The 12,984-nt window shown below is 42.9% G+C and overlaps 1 protein-coding gene across 1 annotated transcript in view; it reads left to right on the forward strand.

Moving 5' to 3' along the window:
• Window positions 1–39: 39 nt before the first annotated feature.
• The window catches only part of VAV3 (vav guanine nucleotide exchange factor 3), a 169,471-nt gene continuing 156,526 nt past the window's right edge, over window positions 40–12,984 (forward strand). Inside the window, exon 1 of the mRNA XM_085299070.1 lies at window positions 40–285. Coding sequence (XP_085155196.1) covers window positions 82–285 — 204 coding nt within the window. The 5' untranslated portion in view covers window positions 40–81. The remainder of the gene's footprint in view (window positions 286–12,984) is intronic.

A 12,984-nucleotide genomic window follows, 5' to 3' on the forward strand; every position in this document is an offset into this window, starting at 1 on the left:
GGAGGCGGCGGCGCGGGCCCGCCGCGGGGAGCCAGGAGCCGGCAGCGGGGAGCCGGGCGCCGCCGCCGCCGCCGCCTCGGGATGGAGCCCTGGAAGCAGTGCGGGCAGTGGCTCATCAGCTGCAAGGTGCTGCCGCCCAACCACCGCGTCACCTGGGACACGGCGCAGGTGTTCGACCTGGCGCAGACGCTGCGCGACGGCGTGCTGCTCTGCCAGCTCCTCAACAACCTGCGCAGCCACTCCATCAACCTCAAGGAGATCAACCTGCGCCCCCAGATGTCCCAGGTGCGGCGGGGCGCGGCGCGGCGCGGCGGGGCAGCCGGGAGGCCGCGGGAAGGGGCGGCGGTGGCCGCGCTCCGCGCCTGGCCGCGCTGCGGACCGCGCGGTCCCGGGCCGGAGGCCGGGCGGGGCGGTGAATGCCCGTTACCGCCTCCTCGGCAGCCTCCTCGGTTCCCTGTAGTATTTTAACCTTTTTTAAAAAATATATTTTCCTCCAGATTCTTGTGTATTTAACTCCTTAGAAAAAGCATATTTTTCTTCTCGGATAAGACCTCCTTTGAAATAACTCTTTAAGTTTTTCTAGGCAGTGAGTCGTCTCCCGGGGCGGCTGGGCGAGGGGCGGCTCCGCGCCGGGCCCCGCCGCGCCGGTGCCCGTTCCCGTCGGGTAGCTCCCCCGTGGATTCACCGGCGCTAAAATTGCCGTTCGTGGTCTTTGGCGAAAAATGGCAGTAGATGATACCCTTGGGAGGAAGGTTCTTCCTCCGTAACTACTCACTGAGTCGGTTATTTTCTTTCTTTTTAATTTCCCCTTTTTTGACAACTGCATTTTACTGCCAGCAAGACGTTTTCTGTAAGCCAAGGATGCAAAAGGGGAAGGGTGAAGGAGAAAAAAAAATCGGTTATGTCTCAGCCCAACCGTTGCGCTAGACTTGAGCGGTGTGAAAGATACCCTGCCATGCCTCAGCGTTGGCTTGAACCGTCCACGCAGAGGTGAAGTTCGGCGGGGTGACGGGGAGGTCCGGAGGGCRCGCAGCCTTTGACGGGGCTCGCATGTTTTCTGCACCGCTTGAACTGTGGAAGAGCCCTGGTTTAGAGCTTYACTCTAGTCAGTGTCCAAAATGCCCCTTTTTTAGGTTAGCTTGCAGAGTTGTAAACAATTTACGTGTCAGCTGTGGGGAATGGTTTCTGCAGTACTCCTAGTGGTTAAAAAGTATGTAAATATATTATTTYTAATGAATGGGGAAGGTGTCATGATATTACACAGTGTTTTCTGGACAGGTAMCTAATTAACTTTAATTAGAGATATGTGTAACTTGTCTGAACCAGTGTCGCTTGGTTTTGTTTTTGATGAATTAAAGCTCTGGCAGACTCCTGTCTGATAGTAGAACATTTTGATATGTATTTATGTCTCGTTCAGAACAGGTGTGAGAGCCTTTCAGAWTCATATTTATTACTGTCTGTACACTTGAACTCTGGGTTATAATTTTAGATCTTAGATTATTTACAATGCATATATTGTACTTARGTTTGTGTGTGTATAGTATAGATAGCAGAATTGTTTCACAGAGGTGGCAAATGCCTCCTCTTTTCTGTGTCAGCTCTGTGCCTCATGAACTTGCTCTCCAGGGTCCAGATCCTGGAGACCACCCTCTGCAGTGCATTTCTGCCCTGCCTTGCRTTCACCAAACTCTTGAAAATGAGGGGAACTGCTGCTGAATCAATACTGACAATGGCTTAATGTGTGTAGCATTAAATTTACTGGTGATACTACCTTTGCCTTCTGAGAGATCAAGATTTGGCCATCTTACTGAGCCTCTGTGAGTTTAAATGAATACTCGTAGAGAAGATACTTCCTACTGGAAAGAATCATTCTGTGAAAATTTCTGAAACTTGTTAAACATGCAGTGAGTTTGAATTCTTTAAGTTGCTTGTAGTTGTTTGTTGTTAAGATTTTAGAGCACTTAGCAGTAACTTGTGCTGAAGTCTCAGAGGCTTGATGTTGATGAATTTTGGGAAAGCTACTTGGAATCTGGAGAACTGAGCTCAACATTGTCAGTTCTGTCAGAATAAAGCTTGTCAGTAAGCTAGTATAGTTCCCGTATCCTAAAAATCTCCATGTCTTGTGAAAACACTAGCTGACTCTCCTCTTATGAGATAGTCATTTATCAGCACRTGATAGACATAGGAGGTAGGGAGTAATTGCCAGAAGTGGATCTGGTGTGAGGATGTGAAGGGTCTGCYTTTCTGTTTTTYTGTTTTGTTTTTAGTCCACTCAAATTTGCAGTCGTGTCCATAGTGTTGGCTGAACTGTTTGAACTTAATGTGGCCCTTGCCTGTCTGCTGTTAAAATCAAGCTACAGTTCTTGTACTCCATGCTCCTGATTTTTGTTTTCCACTGCAAAATCTTATGAAGGCTCAGAGAACTCTTACTGCACAATTTTTGAGCAATAAAACCAGAGAATGAGAAGGGTGGATGAATACTCTGCAAATGGTCCTGTAGCCTAACGGCAGGTAGACCGTATGATTTTTAGTCTTGACTCTTTCTTCTGCTGACCCTTGCTAGACTTTTTTTTCTGTGATCCAAGTTTTTATGTCTTGGCGGCTAGTATCAGTTCACCAGTGTCAAAGGAAAGGAAAGTAAGACATGCCTMGGGCAGATCTAGGAATAGGTGCTGGGCCACCGATACGAGAGAGATCTCTTCCTTTCATTGCACGTTTGCAGTGTGGCAGATGGGATGCCTGTTACTCAGCTCAGTAGGCTGTTGTACCCTGGTACAAGTTACAGCAGAAGCGTGGAGGGATTGTGATGGACGCTGCTGCTTCACGTACTGCTTTGTGCTGGAGATCCCATGCYTGGCCATGGTGTAGGAGCCAAGCGGGTGTGGAATTGCATTGCTGTCAGTGGAGCAGGGACAGAAATGGAGAGCCGTGTTGGCCAGCCCTGCAGTGCAAAGGCCCGCTCCCTGGCTGCGGGGGCTCCAGCTGGGGTCTGCAGGCAATGACTCGTCTTCCCGACCGCCAGCACCATGCCTGGTGTTGCAGCTGCTCTTATCAGGGAGGTGGAAGTGACCTGCTTTRTGTATCCTGAGATTGTGGATTCAACCTTTCTCTTTGGAGATAAAAATGCATTTGTAAGAAAGTAGGTTTTATATTGCAAAATGCTGGATTTAGAAGCTATTTGACTGTTGTGCTATTATCACCTGTACTTTTCTGTGACATTATTTATGATTGGTTAATGGAGGTTGTCCTTTGAAGAGCAGAAGCTGAATCAGGCAGCTACACTTTCTGGAAAGTGAGCCACAGACACAAAAGTATAAAACATACATATGTAAAGCACTACCAATATTGATGCTTTGCKAATGAATCTCTCAGCTGCAGGTCACCAGTTGAATGCTGCCCGGCTCCTGTTTGGCGTGCCTCAGCGCTAGCTCCTGTGCAAAAAATTACATATGAGCCCTGTGTGAGATTGGAAACTATTAAGTTCAGGGACTTTCACAACTAGGTTTTCTGCACTGTGACTGATGACAACGTTGACTCCAGTAAGAGCTGCTAGGTCAAGGTCCCGAAATACTTCATTGCTTAAACTTTGTGAGTTTAAGCTTTCTGRGAGCTGGTCACATCATTTTCATTCACTATGTGTTCAATCAGAAAAAGAAATTCTGAAGCAGATCAGATAGTGTCTTGTTTTTTGAAAGCAGTTGGAGGGGGAGTCTGATGTCTGCTTTAGACTAAAGGATTGGTAATAAGTGCTCTTTCTAGCTTCTGTAAAGCTCTCTCTGAAGAAATGTTAACCGTTGTAGCTACTAGGACAGGAGCTGGGAGAGGGAAGGTGATGGGTGCGCTGCGGGGCTTTTCCTGGAGGGCCTTTGCGTTGCGTGGTGTCCCCCAGGCATCGCGCCAGGACCTGACTGTCAGCAGTGCGATGAGAGGATGTAACAGTGCAGCTTAGGATCAACCTGCTCTGGCGCAGCCCTTCGGTGTAGCAATTCACTTTCCTTGTATGCTGCCCTTTCTTGGCTAACGTAGACTGGTGGAAATAATAAAAATAGAAATGATCCATAACAAAGTGCRTTAATCCTAAATGTTTAATTTTAAWYATACAAGAATTTATATAATTTATCGCCAGAAATACACAATCTAAACCAATGGATTACTATGGATTTTTATAAGATGTCATCTGTACAATGCTTATCTTTTTATCTTTAATACATTGCAAACTAGTTCTGAAATAGTTTGTACAAGGCATTCAGTTAACTTATGAGAGATTGCTAAACAGGAAAACTGCACTTGATGCAATACTGGCATGGGAGTTTACTAAAGGGGATGTTGACATAGATTAAATATAACCCCCCTATTTCCTATTGGCCTAATATTAAACAAAACATCACTCACTTTATGTTAAAAGTTCAAACGTTTCTAAATTTTGAGAGCTGTTTTTTTGGTATGACCACCTCAGTCCAAGGAAGTTCATTATCTTTGTCATTCACATTTTAATTTGCTATGGCAACGGAGCTTTTGAGCAGTTTATTTTTATTTTTTTGATTACAGTGGTATTGGGTAGCCTCAGGATGTGGGTGTGTTGAGAGAGAGAGATGCCTCTCCATTTCCTCTGATCCTGCCCTATGCTCAGTGCTTTCCCATCCCCCACAAATGGTAACTGTAATCTTGTGCCCCGAAGGCTGTGAGCGTGCATCCCACCGCTGCAGGCTGGCTGTGCCTTCTGCATCCCCTCTGCCTCATTTCTCCTCGGGACAGGAGCCTGGAAGTGCCCGTCGGACRCTGGGGTGTCGGGCGGCTCTGCAAAGGAGGAAACGGGATTCGGCTCTTGACTCAGCGTGCTATCAGCGTGTACATCCGTGTCTAAAAGAGAAGTGGTGGAAGTGGATTTGCTGAACTCTGTGCGTGATTTATGCTTGCACCCTTAGGAGGTACCATAGGAGATAAATGAGAAAATAAAAGCTTGTGGCTGTTCCCAGGACTCAGAGCGTTAGTATGCTATTACACTTGGGCAGCGAGGTTTTGAAGAGAGAGCTGGTGTGCAAAATAACTCTTATTCTGTGTTTGTGTGTTATGTTAGCCTCTACATTACTGAATTAAGGAAGTACCACAAAGATACATTTAGATTAAGTTTTTCTTAAATACAAAACTTCTGGGGGGCTTGGACAAAAGTTTGGGAAATGATTTAATATTAGTATGTGGAAAGGAAATATATTCAAAAGACTAATTTTTACAATTACATTCAAAATGGACTATATACTTAATATAGCTAGTTTCAAACTTGAGCTTTTTTCAGACTTTTTGATCTTTTTGCTTATTTTCTGGTACTTTAATCCACTGTCCCACACTCAACCTTATTCCCATGATTAATGTAAATGAAAGCTGCATAACCACATGTATATGTGTTTGCCAACATTGGACTTTATAAAATATTTTGAACAAAAAAGCAAAACTTTAACTTGAGCTTTACATATTGTGCTAAGAAAAGCAACAGACAAAAGAAAGTAGTGACCTAGTTTTTGTAGGTAATTCTTCTTACCTTAAGAAGATAGTGAAAATAACAGTAAGAAAGTCATTGTCATTTTCCAAGTATGATTCACGTTGATTATTTTGATGGAAAAAAAGAAAGATGTGGTTGTAATATCTTGTTTTGCATGCTGTATTTAGCATATAGCTTTTAAATTCAGCATGTGCGTCTGGCTAAGAATCGTCTCAAATGTCACCTCCTGCACAAAGTTTTAGTGTGCTGGATGTTTTATAATGCGTTAACAGAAAAAAATGTCAGCACTGGTTTCTGACAGAGGCTGTAGTGTATGCCAGCAGCGGATAATTTAAATTGATGTCCACCCACTGTGCGCTGCTGTGCTGTGTGGGAGAAGTCAAGTTATTTTCTGATCTTTGGCTGGCAAAGGTGGGAGAGCTGCGATAGCAGCAAATTGAAGGAATGCTTACAAGAAGAAAAGAATGAAATGCTCACTGGGAAAGAGAAATCGTAAGAAGTAGGAGGAAATAATTCAAAGAAACAAGTGTGAGCTAGAGAATGGTCAGGAGAAGTTGGGAGATRGATTGGAAAGCGTGTCAGCAAGTGAGTTGCACTGGGATTTAGAGAGATGAGCAGGAAAAATTACTTAGGATTTATCCTGAGATGAATACAGAAACTCAGTCTCGAGTATCTCATGTTCTTTAGTGATAGTGGTGTTATCCTGTGGTGATGGCGTGTCGGTGAATCTCTGTTATAACACACCGACTTGGGGCTACAGTATCTGGGAGGTTAATTAGTAGGTTGCAGCATTTGGCATTGGGGTGCTTTAGTACAGTACACTGGTACAATGGAAAGATGAAAGATCTGAGATTTCCCAACTTAATCTTTCCCCATCTCTTTCAAAGATCAGAAGAGTGTCTGCAAGGATTAAAAAGGAAATACAGGGRTGGCCTAGCCAAGATGAGGCTTGAGTGGCAAAGGCGATGGGGAGGAGGGATTATCTGGGAGCAACAGCTGATGTGATGGTGAGAGACATGGAGAGAAGACTTGCAGGAGTAGGATTTGATAATGATAAAACGGAGATGGGCAGGGAAGGAAATTGAAGGCATGAAAAAAGCTGTTTTGTTTTGCTGAGGTGATGTTGACTCAATGGAGAGCTGAGGACATCTTGCCAGCAGCTGACCCAGGGGGACTAGGACAGGTGCCTTTCCCTGCAAGGAAAGGCTGGAGTGTGCTCCGATTTCCGCTTCTGTAGCATCTCCAGAAAGATGGGATTTCAAACTCAGTCTTGGGAGTGTGTTGTGGCCCTTCAGAAGCAAGGAAATTCTAGCTCATGCCCTGCATTGTGTAGGTATTTGAGTACAGAGGGAGATACGTTATTTTATTAGATCATTCACAGTTTCATCTTCTTCAAATTTATTATTTGATTCCTTGTATGGGGTCAGTTTTTGAGCTACTTCCCACCCCCCCCATACTAAAATTTTATCTGGGATTCTTAAAAAGAAAACAATCCCCCTCACCCACAAAAAAAAAAAAAAAAAGACAGCCTTCAATTTTTATACTCCTTTCTGTTGTTCCAAAACAGCAGGACTTCCATATTATTGAATAATATTCCATAACATTATTTCATAAAGAGAAGTGCAAATTGATATATACTTTGTAGATTGGCTATTAAACTTTTATTTCTATGCATTCCAGTTTAACCAGTATCATCTGGAGTTGCCTTTTCTTTTCTCTYATTTTGACAAGCCAAACACATGATTTTCAGCATTGTGAAATTCTGGCTATTTGATAAGACTTAAAATATATAAAATGATAAGACTTCAAATATGTAAAACAGAATCTAACCTGGCATCTTAATAGTAAGGTTTTGACTTYTTATATTTAGGAAGAAGTTTTTTCTCTCAGATCTGTGGATGTTGTTGACTCCAATTCAATATGTCAAATGAGAAGATTATCTTTTAGAAAAATATCAGTCAAGTGACACTTTCATCCTATACTGAATGTCAATCTTGAACATCTTAGTAACCTGGAAAGCTGAAGGGCTATTAATAGGCTATATGATTCTTTGAGATTTCATGTTTTGGATCTGCAGACAAGTTATGTAATATAGTGATATTATAGCAATTTTTTTTGAAGACACCCTTAAAGTATTTGAAGTACTTTTGCAGAACTACAGATATGAAATAATGTAATTGGGAAAATGAATTTAAAATACCCCTATGGAATTCAGCTTTCTTCTTCTACCACTAAGTCTTGTTGGGTCAATTAAAACTTTTTGCTCATAAATGACCTTTACTTTCAATCATAATTTTATTTTATAATGATATTTGTTTAGTAAGTCTTTGGTTGATTTGCCATTTTTCACTAGATCTATCCCTTAGAGGTCTGTTGAAAATCATTTAAAACTATGTAAGGAATATGGTATGATTGCCTAGCAGAAACAAACAAAATGTTTATTTGTCACTGCTTCTATAATGAAATATTTGATCTAAAAGACCAAAACATGAAGTGTTTTTTAAAGCATATTTTTAACTGATGAGACAAGATGATTCATACTTCCAGAAACCTCAAATATGCACTTTAATCTCTGATACCATCGAATTTACCTATTTGTGGGTTATATAAGACTGCATTGTATAATCCATACTTACAACGCTGTGTACCATTGGTTGATGTCTCATTTGCCTTCAACAGGAAAAGCAGCCTTATAGTCAACCAAGGCAGAGTCATTAGGGCTGGGCCTTTGAAAACGAGTGTCAGAGCAGCTTCACTTCTCTGTCTTACGGGCTGTTTGATGATAAAACATTCTTCTTACGTTGTTTGTCCACACTCCAATATATTAATACTGTAGAAGGTAAACTTACTTGGTGATTTCTTTAGTGGAGAGAAGAGATTTCTCCTGAGGTACAGGTATTCTTACTTCTGCTGTGCCTRTGCTTTTTTTGTCTTTTGCAGAACCAGCAGTTTTAGCTAGGCAGCTCAATACCTTGACTGACTTGTCTTTACTGCTGTTGCTGAAATGCGATACTATAATCTTTTTTTGGAGTCTTTTTTCATCTTAGTACTGACTTCAGTTACACATCTGGATGTTTCAGCGCTGATGCGTGTCATGAAGTTTTACTTATCTGTTGTGGCACCTGTGGCATCCAGAGTTGCCTGTGTGCTGTGTGTATGGCTATGTACGGTGGCACTGGAGGTCCGCGTGCTGTGGCCCTCCTCTTAGTCGTTGTCCCCGTGTGCTGTAGCCAATGYGTACGCACCCTTGCCCTGACCTTTACAGGGAGCCCTCCATACGGTTGTGTGCACAGCAGGGCACATGGGCATGGGAGTTTGCTACCWGCTCCTGGATGTGTCTGGGGAGCCCTACACACAGAGTGGGTCTGGGAGCGGACCTGCTCGTGGTTGTCAGTTTTTGCACCTTTGGCTGGAGTTAGGYTGGGTATAGCCATTTACCCTCTGAATTCCTCAAAATACGTGAATAAATACTGTATCTGATTCTAATACTGAGGTGGCTAAAGGTAGGGGGAGGGCTACTCTGTGGTTATGTTAATGTACCAGGCAGATTTTTGCGTCTCTGGATGAGGGTAGGTGATAATGGTTCTGTCATTTGAACTGTAACTCGAGGAAAATGCTCATCATCTTATTCATACCTGTAGCATTTAGCTCAGGCTGTGAGCTTCTTTTTTTTCCAGAGAACAAGTGGAAATTGGGAAACACCTGAGAAAATACTTAAATTGTTACTTTTTTTTCTCTAACCCACTTTCCTGCAAGGACTTTCCTGCAGTCCTTGAGACTGCAAGATCAGGACTCTCCTTAGCRCCGTTGCATCTGTGGCCTTTTGGCTCTTGGTCCCCTGCTGCCTGGTTGGTTGAAGAGGAATTTCTGCCAAGTTTTGAAAAATCTAACATATTTAGGCAGTTATTTTGAAAACCTGGTTATGCTGCGATGCAGCTCTAATTTTGCTAAATTAAGCAGGTTTAGCTCAGTTGGTTAGAGCGTGGTGCTGCTAATGCCAAGGTCATGGGTTCAATCCCTATATGGGCTATGCTGAGGGTTGGACTAGATGACCTCCAGARCTCCCTTCCAACCTTACCGTTCTATGAAAAATCACAAACCAAGTTGTGAGGAAATGTTGAAGTTTTACTTTCTTTTGACCCTTTACCTTCTGTGTCAGGACACAAACTGATGCCATATTTCATGTTGTATCCCCTACTTCCCTGGGAAGTTTCTTTTGTTTCTAAATATTGTTGAAAATTCCCAATCAGTGCTCTTTCACCCCMCCACCTACCTTTCTTTTTGTCTAACTTGTGGTAGATCACTTACATTCTACCAGGCTTCCCAAATTTAACCTGGACCAGAGGACATTTGGGGGACATGGATGTGTCCTGTCAGGGTTATTTGCTTTTAGGGAATTGCTAGAGCATTTTAAAATGTGGAGATTAGATTAAAGACTTCACTGGTCCTTCACAGGCATGTATATGTACTGTGGATGGGAGTAAGGGATAAAAGTAGGCAAAGGATTTTGAACAAGTGTTTGAAAAGGGTTTTTGTGCTTGAGCAAATTGCTTGGGTGACATCGATGGGTTAAGGTGGTGGAAAGGCCAGGAGGAAGCAGAGGTTTTTGAGAAGCAGGGAGTCGTGGTCGGGATTTATCTGAGCTCTTCTGCTTAGCATTTTGTCTGCCTCCCTTAGGTCCTGCTCCTCTTTCTATCCATCAAAGAGAGGGCAGTGTAAATTTACCCAGGCTGCCCCACCACTGTGCCTTGACCTGAATTACTGCAAGTAGTCATGAGAAAGTAATTCAGGGTCTGTGTTCATTCATTTTGCTGTTTTGACTGACRCCGCTGAATAGGGTGATGCATCTTCTCTTGTGGACTGCTGAGGCCACYCATTTCACTATAAAGCAAGCTGAACAGATGGCAACCTTTGTTATCAAAGCTGTGATTAATTCCACATTTCTTGTTCTTAGTGATGTCTTTGAGCAATATTGTTGGTCAGAAGGACTGTGCCTTAGAAAATGCTGGTAGCTAACATCTCTGTGCTGTCGCAGGCTTTATGAAGCATTATGGAAGTGACTCCAGTAATCCTGTTAGAGTGCCTCTGTAGTTGTATTGGAGTACTATAGATTTCCCTTTCTATGGAAGACCCTGGTAAATCGATTCGCTGAGATGCAAGCCTTTGCTGACAGGACCAGGGCAATTTGCAGCAGATTGCAGATGTAGTGTTGGGGGGGGCAATGTAAAAACAGCCGAGCCATGCTGGAGATGGAGGGGCTGCTCATATTGCAGGCTAGGAAGCACCTAAGCCGCTGACTGGGGCATATTTCACATTTGTTGTGTGTTCTGAGCTATAATTGCTCAGATTTATGGATCCTCAGGGAATCCAGTTAATTTATATGGTCTGTGTTCTCTTTTCTGAGAATTTAGGTTTTTGTAGCTTGTTAGCCCCATAGCACCTCACACTATTTCAAGAGTGCAAAGCTATACTAATAGCACATGTAAAGTGAAATGTACTCTGGCATTGCCCTTAGAAATACCTAGTGTGAAAAGATGGTCTCTTGTAGTTGTGTGTAGGATTCCCAGTTACAATGACATAGTATTCTTGGATTTTGAAGGAATTTTATGATAATTGTTCACCATAGTCAGTGGAAGAAACATAAGAAAGCAACTGCTATTAAAAAAAAAAAAAAGAACAATGAGAGAGAGTGTATTTTCATCTCTTATCAGAGGTGGCTTAGCACGCCTGACTAAGAAGGGGTCTGAGGAGTAGATCATTTCTCCAGCAGTACGATGATGGCTGTGAATTCATGATGCTTGTGATCAGCAGTGAACAGAGGCTCTAGAGCTCTTCGAGGCAGACCTGACGTTGCGATGGGGTTTTTCTGTGCGAGTCTTTTGACTATGGCTGTTGTATTAACTAAGGACTTGATCTTTCTGGCTGAGAACTCTGTTGCCATTTGTATGCTATGGGACAACAGAGTATTTTCAAAAGAGTATTTTCAAAATTTGAAGTCCAGCATGCAAGACCCCAGATATGGCTGTAAAGTTTAATTATGGGGCTACATATTGCAAACCTGTTTATTTGACTCTGAGTGATGTATCTTTTCTTTCTGATGAAGAATAGTGATTGTATTAAACATTGTTTTTAAAACTTGTGTGGAACAGTTCTCTAAGAAAACTAGTCCTCAAAGGGTTTTGCAGGAATACCATTCTTTGGGGGAAGGAGGGTGTTGTTTAAGCTATTTGGAAATGAAATGTRTTATTTAGTTCTTCCTGTTCCATGCTGACTATCGTTAGAGTTTGACCTCAAAAACCAATGTTTTGATAAAGTGATTTTAAAGTTTAATGAATCTAAACATGCCTTTCATCTTGATTTGAAATGGAAACATTTTGAAATTTCTGTGGGATATTTCATTTATGTCAGCTATTCTGTCTTCAGTATTTTCAATTTCTTATATTTTTCTGCCTTTGCTCAGATAGTTTGATCTTATCTGATGTGCCCAGAAACCCAGACTGCTCTGTGATTAGTAAGAGGTATTACTCTGACAGGTCTGGGATTTGGGACTATTATTATTATTTTTTCCCCTTTCCTGTGTCTCTACTTCTCCCTCATTTTTACTCATCTCGGTTTTGGCAGTTTGTTCTACACTCTCTCTCTCCTGATTCTGGACAAARTTACTTTTACGTTTTTCATTTGCCTTTGCCTACCCCTTTCTCCCCCCCTGCCCACCCTGGAGCATCTGTTTCCTTTTTACTTTCTTTCCTGATGCTAGTTCTTCCTTTCAGCTATTTTCCCTTCCCTGTTGCTGTTGGCCTCCTCTCTCTCTGAAAGCCATTCCGTGCGTAGGTGGGACGGCATCTCCTGGAAGCGGTTTCCGGCGCAGGTGAGAGTGCAAGGCAGGAGGGCTCTCCTCGAAGCCCTGCCCATAGGAGCCACCAAGGGACCATGCAGAGCTTGAGTCAAACTTGCTGCTTTTCAGCAACCGCTTTTCATAAGTGGTGATTGCTTTACTTTTGTTATTGTTTTAAAAATTTCTGATTCCTTCCTGTGGTGGCCAGAAATTTCCAGCRTACCTGAATGTGTCCCCTAAATTGCTTTGATGTTTGGTACAAGTGAAGAGGCAGATTTTTCTGGTGGGGAGTGATGAGAACAAAAACTCGGGCCAGGAATCTCCAGGGTGAATCAKCCACTGCCACTGAAAACTTGCCCTCTTTTAAGTCAGAATTGCTTCATTCCTACCCTTCCTGTCAAGCATGGGAGATTTTTGCCAGCTCAGCAGTGTTTGAGCAATTTTTTCGTGGGGGTTGTGTTCTGAGGGAGCAGATGGGGATGGAAATGATAGTAACTTTGCACCGGTTTCTTTCTCAAATTGATTATGGGTGCTTGCAGGGCAGAAAATAAGAGCTCCGCTACAACACGCACTCGTGGCACCACAGCCTTGTGCTGCGAGCTGTTCTCCAGGGCTGCTCTCKGTCCTACCCATGACAGCCTGTCTTCTGCTT

This window comes from Rhea americana, unplaced genomic scaffold (assembly GCF_003343005.1).
Source record: "Rhea americana isolate MKP2758 unplaced genomic scaffold, rheAme1 scaffold_144, whole genome shotgun sequence".
Classification (NCBI taxonomy): domain Eukaryota; kingdom Metazoa; phylum Chordata; class Aves; order Rheiformes; family Rheidae; genus Rhea; species Rhea americana.